This window comes from Rhinopithecus roxellana, chromosome 8 (genome assembly GCF_007565055.1).
Source record: "Rhinopithecus roxellana isolate Shanxi Qingling chromosome 8, ASM756505v1, whole genome shotgun sequence".
NCBI classification, from domain to species: Eukaryota; Metazoa; Chordata; class Mammalia; order Primates; family Cercopithecidae; genus Rhinopithecus; species Rhinopithecus roxellana.
The window spans coordinates 57575780-57589825 of NC_044556.1; the positions used below are offsets into that span (position 1 = coordinate 57575780).

A 14046-nucleotide genomic window follows, 5' to 3' on the forward strand; every position below is an offset into this window, starting at 1 on the left:
TACCTGTCCTTGAGGAATGAAGTTTCTCCTTGTTTCAAATGAAGAAATGAAAGAGGAGTCCTGGAAATTCATCCTGGAAGCCTGCCTCTTCCACTAGACTCTGCTGTAGGTCACTCATAAGTATTAACTATTATATTAACTTTTATCCATAAATTGACATGGGAAAATCAGCACTTAGGGGACGAGAAGCTTGTGTAGTTCTGATGTGATGTGAAGAACAGGCTGGCTAATCTAAGACTGACAGGAGCTGAGCACTGTCAGCTCCCTACCCCGTTTGATATCATCAGCTTATTGGAAGATACCCTCAGCATAGCAGAGTACAGTTTAAAGATGCATCTACTGAGATATGGCCAAGGACCTGTGCTCTGGGAGAAGATGGTTATATTTAAAGCCATTTAGTTTTGCACAAGGTGGTTATGAAGGTGGGGAAGTTAAGTCAAGATTTTGATATTTGTTTTCTCCCGTACATATACTAACTAGGCTTAACCCTGCTTAGCTTCCGAGATCAGACAAGATCCGGTGCGTTCAGGGTGGTATGGATGTATACTTGACACTTGTTTTCTATGCCTCTCATTTACCAGATTCTCCATTATCTATTTTGATAACCCATTGTTATGTATTGTCTTTGCAAAGGTTGAAGGAAAAGGGTAAAAAAGCACTATGACGGGAAAGTTAGAGTTGGTTGTCGTGCTCAGAGTGCTGTTAAGAGGTACATGTTTATAAACTGAGTAGGATTCATTTTACATTCCACACTTATAGTGTATACAGTCAATCCTGCATATCTATGGGTTCCACCTCCATAGATTCAATCAACTGCAGATTGAAAATATTTTTAAAAACTGTGCCAGTACTAAACTTGTATAGACATTTTCTCCTGTCATTATTGCCTAAACAATACAGTAAAACAACCATGTACATAGCATTTAGATTGGGTATGGTATTATAAGTAATCTAGAGATAACAAAGTATACAGGATAATGTGCATAGGTTATATGCAAATACCACTCCATTTGATATCCAGGACTTGTGTATCTGCAGATTTTAGTATCTGTGGGAGGTCCTGGAACCAATCCTTCATGGATACCAAAGTACAACTGTATATGGTTATCATATCAGAGCAATACTATCTCAATCTAAAACAGAACTATATATAGTTGTATTTTTAATCTATGAATCCAGATATGACAAAACATTCAATTCTTTTGAGGCCATTTGAGGTGACTGTAGGCCACAATTTCCTGAGCATCTTACAAAAACCTTCTAGCACTGCTTTTTTAACCTAAGAATTGCTTGCCCTTCTGTTCCCTTCCTGCAGTTGATCAGATGGCTGTGAGGACTTCCTAGATCTATATCTCAGAGTTTTTTTTATGTGTTTGTGGTGGAACAGGTCAGGGACCATAACCAAGAACATGTGTGTGTTTGTGGTGGCAGGGAGGGAGATTCTAGCCCTGTTCTGGGGACTGCACCGTGGTGAATAACGAGATTATGAAACTTGGAGGTAAAACAGGACCATGGAGAGCAACAAGAAAAGCCTAGAGTGTCACTGTCAGGGGCTAGCACCATGGAGAGCTCAAAGCACAGGTATAATAGTTTGCTCCATAAAGAACAGGGAACTGGGATCATGGGGTAAGGCAGCCAGCTCTCAAGCACAGGAACTAAAAGAACAGACATCATGCTTCTATTAGGATCACTTTATGCTCATCACCTGCTCTCTCTGAAATGCTTTATTTGAACCTGTCAGGGTGATACACAGCCAAGAGACTGTGCTGAAAAATGAGGACCACCACCAGTCTCAGTTTGTCAACATGAGCCTCTGTGATTGTGTTAGATACCTAGATATTAGTGGTGATGGAGGGGCTTTTAATGTGCTTTAGCTTACCATGAGTAAAATTAGGCCTATCTTCTAAAGACGGAACTGAGAGCCTGTGCTCCCTCAGAGACAGTAGGGCACAAGAAAGTCAAAATATGTATTTTCGTCAGGTAGGGTATGAGATGTATCAGACTCAGAATGTCCCAATGTATCCAAAATTGCTATAAGTAGTTCAGGCAACCACACTAGAAGAGAGGTATGGAATCATGCCTCTTGTTCTCAGGATTTAGAAGTTTCTCTGTTAGTTGAGAAACTTCATGACTGTCTTAAGGATTAGGAAAATTTTAGTAAAGAGAGAAATGATTCTTTAGTATTTGCTGCTTCCGTGAAGAATATGTACCTTTACTTCTTAGCATCTTAGCTTCTGTTGTGTAAAAATCCCAACAGATTCATGTGTTCAAGCCCCCTGAGAGCTTGACTTCTCTGTACTGGAAGGGATGGATCTCCCTGTCGTATATAACAGAATTGGACTGGGTTTCTACTTGGGTAGTTATTGGAGCCCCGGGCACCAGCTGGTTCTGACCTTGTAAAAAATGATCACTGCTGCTGATCCTAGAGGCAGAAACAGGTCTCTAGCCCTGGAAACTTGTTCTTCTTCATTTTATGATGACACGGAGTGTTTATACTTAATCTAAGCAAGTTCTTAGAAACAGAATCTTTTTCTGATGGCTTGTTTCTCCAGGGTCTTTTTCTGATGGTTTGTTTCCCTCTGTTTTTTGTAAGCATTTCCACGGGGATTGCTATTCTCAGAGATTAAGGGTGGACCTCTAAAACATGACCTCATACAGGAAACAAAATATTCTGGTACATGGGCCTATGGTCAATGTTAAACATGAAACATTACATTCTAACATGAAAAATAAAAGAAGATATAATTACCAAAACTTTATAATAACTGAATTTTTCACTCAGTAGTCAGTAAGGAACTGGTCCAGTCCACAGCTTGCTTTCAACAAGAATCTGGAACCTAGATCACCATCCTTAGGTAACATTCCATTACAGAGAATTAGATGACAAAAAAGGGATTGTTGAGCCAGTATGCAGTTCCACTGGAGTAGGAAACAACAAAGAATAAGACTAGTCACAGCCCCAGGGGTTTTCTTTCTCTAGTGATATTTGTGAAGATTTTTTTCCTACCATGTGATTTAAGGAAAATAAACTTTTGATCCTATTTTACATATTATTTGGACTGCAAGAAAGTAGTAACATCAAGAAGTACCAAAATCAAATCTAAGAATTTACAGAGCAATGGCACAACCTCTCAGTTATTTCAAAGTAACCAGAACGCCAAAGAGATGCTGTCTGTGGAAATTTATGGCTGCAGAACTATGAGTCACTCTCTCCAAGTGAGTAGTGAATATCTCCAACAAGGCACTCTTGCAATTAGATTTGGACCTCCTTTCTTCTTCAGTTGGAAGAGGAAGGAGAAAGAGCCTAAGGGTAGTAAGCTGGCTCATTCTATCAGTCTAGGACAGAGGATTTTGAACTGTGTGGCAGAACCCCAGGTAGTTCCTTAAGAATCATAGGAATGTGTAAAAGCCAGTAAGACAGGGAAAAGGGATATGAGTCTTACTTCACTATTTCAACAACAGCAGTTCTCCTTTGATATGTTTTTCTCATTTGTTAAAAATGTCTCACATCTTTGTTTTAAAAACAATATGGGAAAACTCCTGCCCTGGAGGAAACTTTTAAAACCAACAGTGCTATCCAGATCTATGGAGAAGCTTAGAATAGAGTGGCATAACTGCTGGGTAGGCAGTTGACATCACATAGGTTAGGACCTACATGAAACACACTGATTCTTCATGGAGTTAACTAAACTCTGCTATATGAGTGTCCCTGTGATGGTCTTAACTTTTCTGTGCCAGAAGATGCACATGTCTAAAAGGAGAGCATATCCTTCCCAAGAGTTACAGCTGCAACTAGGAGGAGAACAGGAACAGAAACAGAACAGTTACAGCTGCAACTAGGAACAGAAACTGGATGGAGTCGATCTGCCAAACAGATCTGTGGACAGCACTAGAGCGAATGCCTGCTGGACTTCTCTGGCACATTGGGCATGATGTCCTCACTGGGCATCTGGCCAGGGGGCTGTAGAATGAATGATAGTGGACAGAGGTCATTGAGAAGAAATAGATGTTCATGTGTGGGGCAGCGCAGTACAAGGTTAAATTGCTATAAACTTATCTGAAACAAAGAGAGGCTATCTGTCTATCTGTCTTTACCCTAGGTCAATTCACAGAGTGCTGGAAAAAACTTGAGAAGGAAGAGCCCAAGAAAGCTGGTCACAGTGTTGAATACTGAGCTGTTCACCAGAGAGAGGACACATTAAGTTCATAGACTTGAGTCCTCCAAAGCTAGAATTGTCAACCACAGTGAAAACTAGTGGAGAAATGTGAGAAGGAAGGGCAGATGGGACATTCTAAATGTCTTACCTGTTCCTGAGCTTTTGGCACAACTCTCATGACCAGTCTTAGATATCAGTTGCTTGCCCTCTCAATCCCTGTTCAGCTTTATGAAGCTTAAGAAATTTATGCTGTGCTCCAGGGGACAATATGCCCCAGCAGCACATTAAGTTTGTTTTCCTTATTCTAAATGGGAAAAGATATGCTACCACAACACCCTTGACAATTCAAGCATCAGCATAAGAGTATCTTGTCCTTAAACCTTCACACCACATCTGTCATAGTTTTGGTCAAACATTACCAGTTAAGTACATATTGCCTAGTTTTCTTCCCAGGGGCCCCAGGCCAACTCAGGGGTACTAGACACATGTCCATGATCCTGTGCAAAATAGTCTTCAGGATTACTATCTGTGAGCATTACATCTATGCATTTACCTCCCACCATCAGCACTGGCCTTCTTAGATCCAGAAACTAAAAGATAGAATTAATTTAAGATAGAAGATATAGTGGGTATGTCTTATGCATCAGTGTGTCCTGAGATACTGCACACCAGACAGATGTCCATTATCTGTGAAGATAATGCTCTCCAAGGAAAATGATGCTTGGTTTGACTCTTCTTTGGAAACAGACCCCTCCTGTTCATCTCCCACTTCCCACCTCTCCTCTGGAAATTCCCCATTTAGAAGTTACTGCTTTCCACTGTTTATCTCAGGCCACTGCTCTGAAACATATTTCTAAATATGAGGATATAACATTTCTCTTCCTCTCAACTTTAAGCCTGAATAGGGGCTGAGCCCCCAATTTGAGGACCAAGAAAGAAGAGTGTAGTCGGTGAAGAAAGACTTGGCTAGTATACTGATTTACTCTAGTCTATAGTTTTTTTACATCTTAGAGTAGAAAAGCTCACAGCTTTCTGGATGACGTCTTTCTCTCTTTTTGGGGCCCAGCCTAGCACCATCAGTTCCCATTGCTGAACGGTTGCAATTTGGATCATATTTGCCTCTCGTTATAAAACTCAGCAGGTTAGAAAGGCCAGGAGCTGCAGCTGAAAGTCAAGGCCTAGTAGGAGGGTCATTAGTGAGGCACAAACACCCAGCAGCCTCTCTGTCTTGTACTTAGCCTGCTCTCCCCAGAGACTCCCTTCAGCTCCTCAGTGAGTGGGGTCCTTACTGCAGTCCTCTGGGGAAGAGGATTCCGAGTAGGGGAAGGAGAGGCTGCTGTCTCTGTGGTGACTAGGGCGGGAACTCCCTTTGGGGAGTTTGATGGGTAGAGGGCGGAAGGAGTCAGCCAGCCAACTATAGGGAGGGGATCCCCAGGGTCCCCATACCAGGGGAAGCTCCTTTATCACGATGGAGACAGGTCTGAGGGAGGTCAGGCGAGGTAGAGCGATTATTCCTCCAGTACCCTGGCTCCTCGCCTGTTTTCCTCAGATGAAATTCTCTACATCATCCTCCCCAGTTTCAACCCCTCCCCTCTCCACCCCCGCCCCGCCCTGTGCCCATCCCTGCTGGCCACTGGGTCCATCGCCCAGGAGCCACCTCCCCTTTCTCCTCCCCTGCGGTTCTTTCTGTTTTTCGTTGGCATCTGGCCGGGCATAGCCACCACCCTCCCCATTCCCTCTCCCCACTTCCCTTTGCTCCACAGAGGTCCTGTTCCCTCTCCCCCTTCCTCCATCCCAGCCCTCCTCCTCTTCCGACAGGGACAGGGCGCGGGGAGAGGAGGATGCATTCCTTTAGTCTCTTCACAGCCTGCCCTCCCTCCTCAGGGACCTGAGGCTGGGAGCTGTGGCCCCCTTCCGGGTTTCCCTACACGCTGCCCCTCTGCCATCCCACTAACCGTTAGTAGCCTTTAAGAAAGCTGAGGTGCCCCCACAGCGCTGACCTACATAGCCCGGCCCAGGGCGGGAGGGGCTCTTCCCCAAGTCCCCTCACCCCTGGCCCCGCCTCCTTTCTCCCCCGACTCCCTTCCTTCATCTCTCTACCATTAGGAACCAAAGAAGGTTTGAGTTCCAGACTGGGGCAAAGGTGCTAGGTATGCTACCCCACCCCAAATTTGGGAAAATCAGTGCTTAGCCCGGGAAAGCTTTGGGTTTCTCATGCATCCTCCTCCCCAAATATCTTGATTCTTTCTTTTGCGCTCTCCCCCCACCCCCACCCCGCCTCTGCTCCTGTCTGGATTTCTTTTCCCATCTTCTACCACTGTCAGGGATATTGCCATCCTGGGCCCCCTCCGCCCTGTGTTGTTGTTTTGTTCCAAGGATAAGGGCCCCCTTTTTTGCCCACGCCCCCCTCAGCAGCCTCACCCAGACCCCCTTCTCTGCCCACTCGGAGCTGCGCCGCGGGTGGCGGCGGGGACGGGCGGGGGAGCAGAAATGTTTGCATACAGCAGTTTGGGGGATTGCACTGGCTACCCAACCCCTACAGACATACATACACAAACACCCGACACACGCCCTGACTGAAACAGCGACAAATCTCACTCCGCCCCCAACACACACTGACACAGACATACACACAGATACTGACACAGAAACGCAGAGCCAGACACCAACACAGACGCGCGCGCACACGGACAGCAACACATCCAGACCCGGGGCTGCTCCTAACGGACATCAGCCCCAGAGCCAAATCCCGGTGCACACGCAGACACACGCTCGGTGGTGTACACAGAAGGGTGCACACGCCGGCACACCCACAGTCCACAGAGACACGGATGCTCAGAGACAGACACAAGGGTATTAGCAGCGGCTGGTGACTTTAACCCCGGTTCCAAACAAAGCCAACAGGCTCCCTCCGCCAGACTCCCGATCCCAGCCCCCGCCTCGGGTCACTCCCCTCCTCCCCAGGCGCCGCCCCCTCCCTCACTCACCGTCCTGGGAGAGGTTGGCCCCACTGGGCGCCCAGCAGCAGGCGAACAGCAGGAGCAGGAGCAAGGCGACTGGGGCCCCCATCGCGCTTCCCGGCCGGCACCCTGGCTGGGCGCTGGCGAGCCTGAATCCCCGGGGGCTGGGGATGGGGAGGGGGTGGACTACGACGTTGACCTAAAGGGCGCCCCCGAGCTGCTTCGGAGCCCGGGGCCGAGGTGGGGACCGGGAGGGAGCCGGCGCTGCTGCAGTCGCGGGGATTAAATAGGGCGCTCGGAGCAAACCATTCGGTTGGAGGTGGAGGGGGGTTGGCGGGGGGTTGGGCTGGTCGCGGGGGGGGCAGGCTGCCTCATTCCCCACTCCCCCCGCCTCCAACACCCCCTCCTTGCCTTCGTGGTGCCTTCCACCCTCTCCCCCGGGAGCTCTGCCAGCCGGGCTCGGGTGTGGATCAGAGGGAGGGAGCTGGCTCAGCAGTGGGACCCCGCGCTCACCCCTCTTAGGCTTGGGGTGGAGGGAGGGGAGTCGGACAGGGCCATGGGCCAGCTGGCGAGCGCGGCCACTGCAGGCCTGGGCAAGGGCGTGCCCACTAGCCTGAGATCCTCCAGCTCCGCCCTCCATCCTTTGGCAACTGGGGATCCCCTTAAGCCCTGGGGTCCCCCACCAACCATGTACCCAGGGACATCTCTCCAGTGGATAACTACTAACTCTCAGCTTTCTCCTAAACACTAACATTTCTAATTCCTCTTACCCAGGAGCCCATAGTTATCTGTCCAGCAACAATTTGTGGCCCCCGGCCTTAAGCCCTGGGGTACCCCTATCAACAATGTACGCAGGGACATCTGTCTAGTGGATAATTGCTAACTCTCATCATTCTCCTAAACGCTAACATCCCTAATTCCTCTTACCCAAGAACCCATAGTTGTCTGTCCAGCAAGAATTCGTGGCCCCAGGCAATCTCCCTTGAAAGGCATCTTCCAGCAAACTCCCAAGCCTTGGGAACCAATGTCTCCCTCAATCTCACTCAAGGAAATAACTCACCCTCTGAAAACATGATTTCACCCCAGACTCTTGCCCAGTCTGGCAGCCTAACAAAGCAACTCAGTCGTTTTCTTTCTTAACCCTCCCTATTCCATCCCTTTAACCCCCAGTCCTTTTCTCCAATATTTTTTCTTCTTTCTTGATCTTTTGCAGGATCTTGCCCATCTCAAGTTTGAGTTAGTAAGGTTCATGGATGAAGAGTCTGATCTAGAAACCCTCTAAGGACCCCTGCATCTGTGACTAAAGCAACTCTCATTCCTGAGGCCAGATATAACAAGATGATGAGAGGTGACAACGTGCTAGCAGCCCTCGCTCGCTCTTGGAATGAAGCCAGCGAGACCAAGAACCCACCAATTCGGGACACAATGAGAGATGCAGGGTGTTTGCACTTGGTCTTGGCTTAAGTGTCCCAAATCCCTGGTGTTTGCCATTCTTTGTGACTGAGTATCTCCAAGAGAGTCTTGATATATCTCAGAAAGGGATCTTTCTAAATCAGTCTTGCTGAAACTTAGCTTTTGGAAATACATTTCTAAATGTTAGAATTCTAGAATAAAATAATTTTAGATATGTAAGAATTCTTAGAAAATGGCTCTTCCAACCCCTTAATTATATAGCTACAACTGAGGCTCAAAGGAGGCTAACTGAACCAAGGTTACACTGACAGTTAACAGTAGAAGACACAAATGTTGGCTGGGATGTGCAACAATATGATTTTAAAGTGTCTTCCAATCCTGTGAGGCTAATATTTTATCCCTAGATGAGGGATTTGGGTGCATGTCTTCTAACTCTTAGACGAGCTCTCTTTCTGGGCTGATGACTGTCTCACTGGGCTAATCTTTAATGTTTGGGTAATCTTTCCTTCTTGAAAACAGAGTTTTTCAGCCCCCTGTGATGTAGTTAATGTTTCTGTCACCCAGAAACTCAAGGGCAGGGATGTGAAAAGTACTTGGTTACCAGTAAAACCCTATATAAATTACAAGCAATTATGGGAGGTCAGGAGAGAATATTCCCCAGGGAAATTCTTCCGGATTGTCAGGATGCTGCCCCATAGTTTTTCTCTTATGGCTGTTAGAGTTGATGGTTTCTGGGAGAAGAGTTCTGCCTGCCTCTTGGACATTTCTTGAGTGCCTGGATAGTTAAGATTTTCTTACACGGAAGTGTTGACCATCTTTGGCTGTCTGACTTGCCTGACTTGACATATCTCAGTGGCTGCAGACCATTCTGTCTCCCTAGGGTTTGCTGATATCTTAGAATCTCCAAGAGATGAAAATAAAGGGGGTACTATATTTGAGGGGCGTGGAAACCGGGATGTAAGAGAGAGAAGAGGCTGGGCTAGGGGGTAGGGGAGAGATATGGGAAAGATTGAACTTTCCCAAGAGGCGGGGCCATGTTGGGATGAAGTTAGTTATGCAGAGATCAGGCAGTAATGTGGGTGTTTTCAAAACAGAAACCAGCTTCAGAAGGGAAAGATCAGGCTACCCTAGTTAAAGGGTCTTAGTGGATAAAGAGTATTATCTTTGCGGCTAGAAGATATCTTAGAGATCATCTAAGTGGGCTTAAGAGAGAACAGGTTAATGGAGGGGGAGGGGAGTGAGAGTGGGGATGGGTGGGATAGGGAAGGCAGGATGTAGAATTAGGTCTCATAATCTTCTAATTAATCTGTCTTTTCCATCTGCTGCTCTGCAGTGATCCCCTTCTGCCTGACCCCCTTAATTCTGTAATACTTGCTGGTCTGGCCCTACTCTCTACTGTAACTGCATGGGACAAGAACCAAGGGTGAGAGGTAAGGAGGAAAGCTGTTTTGGAGAGAGTATTAAGAGTTAGCAAATGAGACTCTGGAATGCTCTTTTCCTACTGGCTCCTCTTCTCCTTTCTGCATCATCAGCATCAGTTTGGCAGCAGTTTAAGTCCTGGGAATAGGAAACAGTCACTGGCTTTTAGAATTATAGAATAAAAGAATGTTAGAGTTGTACGGGACCTTTAAGATTTTCTAATTAATACCGCTTGTTGAACAGATAAGGAAAATGGAACTCAGAGAAGCTAAATGACTTTCTATGTTCATACAGCTGGCTGGCAGAAGGGTTACCAGCACTGGGTGGGGAATGGGAGATAGTACCCTTGGAAGCAGGAAGGATAAGAAGAATCATTCCCAAAACTCTAGAGTAGTGTCCAGTTTGAGGAATTCCTCACTCTTGCATATTTCAGAGTGAAAAGTAGTTTCTCCTGCTGATGTGGATGTTCGCATTTGGAATAACTTCTTGCCTATAGTCATTCTAATGCCCTTTTTACATGTGCACCTAGCATCCTACAGGTGCCCACCCTCCTCACTAGGAATATAGTTTTACAAAGAAAGATTGACCTACAAGGATTAACCCCATCATGAAAATAGATAAAATAAAAGTATCCATGTTGGATTGTGATCTCTGTGGTTACTTTCCACTCTGAACGCTGTGACATACAATATGCATTTCCCAGAGACGTGCACAAAGTCTGGAGTAGGTTGTCTGTGGGATTACAGAGCTGGTAGCTACACTGAAAATCTGAGGAAGCAGGGAAGGGGAGTGGAGAGAAGGCAGGCTTTGCCTCCTAGATGCCCCTGTCCACTCAGCAACAGCCTGGGTAGCTGGGGGTGTGGAATGTGATGCTGGCACTGGTCCTGGGCTAGACGCAGCTGTGTGGGCCCTGGGCATTCCTTTCCCCACGCTGCTCCTGCCCAGGAGGGAAAAGGGAAAGAACTCAGCCTGAGTGGGTGAATTTTACATATTCATCAGGGTGAAGATGACAGCACCTGTAGGGAAAAAATTAAGAAGGCTTAATATCCATTCAGATTCTTCTTTGTACTCTAACCCTTTTTTCTCCTCTGTATGAGTTTTCTGTATCACTAAATTCTACATAGGTTTCCACATTGCTTTCCTCTTCAATTTTCCACCCAGCTAAACCAGTACTCCATGCTGCTTCTTACTTCTATTATCCAGTTTTAATTAACACCAACCTTAATAATAACCCCTGTATGCATTACAATTGTAACCTTAATTGAATTGTAATTTCAGTCCTAACCCTAATCTATTATAGGCTCTGGCTATTAATCCTAATACCAACCTGAATTTAATCACCAGTTTTAACGAGCATCTTGATTCTAACCAGTTTTAAGCCAGCAACCAGAGCAGCAACATGCACATAATAAAAGTGATCATAGGTACCGCTATTGAGAACCCACCAAATGCCAGATTTTCTGCTGGGTACTTTATGTACACAGAAGCTCACTTAAGTACCAGAAAGTACCTGAGTGTGTCTGGAATGATTAGCTCCCTTACCAAATCAAGGAAACAAAGGTTTAACAAGATTATGTAATTTGTAAATAGTGAATCCAAATCCAGCTCTACTTGACCTGAAGGCTTGTGCTCATTCTTCTTTCTGTCAACAAATACTTTTTAATTGAACTTCTACTAAAATCTTAACTAATACTGATTGGAATGACATCTAAAAGACTGAGTTTCCTCAAAGCATGTTATTATTGGTTTAGGTTTTTTTCTTTTTAAATAGTGATACAAAATATAAACCAACCGAACAAAAAAGCCCCAAAATCTTCTGATCCAGAGACCCCACGGACACTTTAAGACATTAATTTATTTATAAAGTTAAAGTATTCAAACTATAAATAGAAACAAACTGAAAAGCCTCCTCTTTCCCAGAGTTGCCATATTGCACAACTCCAGGGGGCATTGTTCAAATTGGAGTTGTGCAAAGCAGCAGCACTGCCTCCCACGGCTTATCAGAAAAGCAGATAAAGTCAAGGTAAATATCAACCAAATTAAATCACCTTATGTATATATATGACTTAGGAGTGAGAATTTCTAGACAAGTTAAATTTATGATTAGCAATAACTATTAAGGGTCAAATTCTATACTAAATTCTTCACATTTATTATCCATTTTAATATTCACAAGCATGCTGATCAGTATTCATTACTCCTATTTTACAGATGATGACAGTGAGGCTTGAAGAGGCAAAATGACTGGTACCTTAGAGCACAAAGATGGTAAATGACAGACTTGGGTTTCAAATACAGGTTGTCTTACTCCAAACTCTAAATTCTCAGTCATTACACTTCGCCAAGAAGGCTTCTCAGAGAAGAGGTCATATAAGTTTGGTTCTGAAGGAAAGATAAGAGTTGCATGATATTAGAAAAGAGAATGGCCTATGAGACTGTAGATGAACTTAGATCAATATGGGAGGAGATGCTCCAAGGGGAAAGGGAGCTAGAAACTAGATTGCAGAGGGAAACAAATAAAAGGTGAGAGAGTAATGGGGGAGTAAAACAAATATGAGCAGAGACCAGGGACATTTTTTTGTGATAAATTCAGGCAAAAATAAAATCATATAATAAATACATGTGTCACTATTGCTCCAGCTACAGGCTGATTGATGTACTATGGAAAGACAGTAGACACACATAATCATCTGCAAACCAAAATACACATTTTCAGTTACATGGCTATCAGTCACTTCTCCAATGAAATATCTCTGTATTCTTTCCCTTAGATTCTGTGCTCCAGCAATATCAAATGGCTTGTAATTTCCCAAACACACTATGTTGTTTCATGCCTCAGTGTCTTTGCACATACTATTTTCTATACCTGGATTGCCCATCTCATTAAGCCTGATGAAACTTGTGCTCGTGTTTATCCATCCAAACTTTGATTAGGTGTTGCCTCTCTTTGAAGCTTTCTATCTACATATAATCACTCCTTGCTAGTTGCTACCACTGTATTGAATATGTATCTCCACTATTACACTTCTTTCACTGTGTTGCAGTGATTTGTCTATGTTTTTCTCCTCCCTGTGCTCTTTGAGGGCAGGAATGATATTTCGTGAATCTCATTTATCCAAGTGCTTTGTGTAGAAACTGAAAATGTATAGATTCTTAGTTAATTCTGAGGTAATCCCAAATGATATGTCTATAAATACATAGGCTTGACAAATCATTTTATTCCCAGAAGCACATACGTGCATATAACTAGACTTCATTGGCATACCCCCTGCAGCTACGTGTGCATGTGATCACACTGATATAATATGCCCAAAATAAAGTAACTGATCCTAATATACAAATATTTTCATCCACTTACTTGAAGTACGTTTTGTAACTTTTGGAATTGACTTTAGAACCTGCCACAGCCCTTTGCATAACTTCAGTTGTGGAGAATGTTTATCCTTTGAGTTCGGCTTTTAATTTAAAAAATAGCCAGACATCTTTGAGATTCAAGCCTTATGGATAAGTTGGTGGTTCATGTTGTGTAATATAAGAAACAAGACTTAGCTATAAAGTAATAGTAAATGACTTACAAGCTGACTTATTTGTTGCTTCTTTTTTTTTTTTTTTTTTTTTTTTTTTGAGACGGAGTCTCGCTCTGATGCCTCCGCTGGAGTGCAGTGGCCGGATCTCGGCTCACTGCAAGCTCCGCCTCCCGGGTTCCCGCCATTCTCCTGCCTCAGCCTCCCGAGTAGCTGGGACTACAGGCGCCGCCACCTCACCGGGCTAGTTTTTTTTATTTTTTTGGTAGAGACGGGGTTTCACCGTGTTAGCCAGGATGGTCTCGATCTCCTGACCTCGTGATCCGCCCGTCTCGGCCTCCCAAAGTGCTGGGATTACAGGCTTGAGCCACCGCGCCCGGCCTCTTATTTGTTGCTTCTTAAGGCAGTTACCAAATAGGAGTTCTAGAAAGTTTCTGAGCAGTGTCATTCTGATGTATTTGTTAGTATGAACAAAATCAAGCAAGAGTCTTATAATTTTGTATCATGCCTGGGAAACAGATGTGTTTGTGTATAAGAACACAAAAAATTATTATGTCCAGAACAGAACTTATT

At 44.7% G+C, this 14046-nt stretch overlaps 1 protein-coding gene across 2 annotated transcripts in view; it reads right to left on the reverse strand.

Annotated features, from left to right (window-relative positions):
- The window catches only part of CADM3 (cell adhesion molecule 3), a 30581-nt gene extending 23154 nt beyond the window's left edge, over positions 1–7427 (reverse strand). Inside the window, exon 1 of one of the 2 annotated variants that reach the window (XM_010356745.2) lies at positions 7145–7427. In XM_010356745.2, the coding sequence (XP_010355047.2) occupies positions 7145–7226 (82 nt within the window). In that variant the 5' untranslated portion in view covers positions 7227–7427. The remainder of the gene's footprint in view (positions 1–7144) is intronic. The other variant, XM_010356744.2, reaches the window with a different exon arrangement.
- Between the last annotated feature and the right edge of the window lie 6619 nt (positions 7428–14046).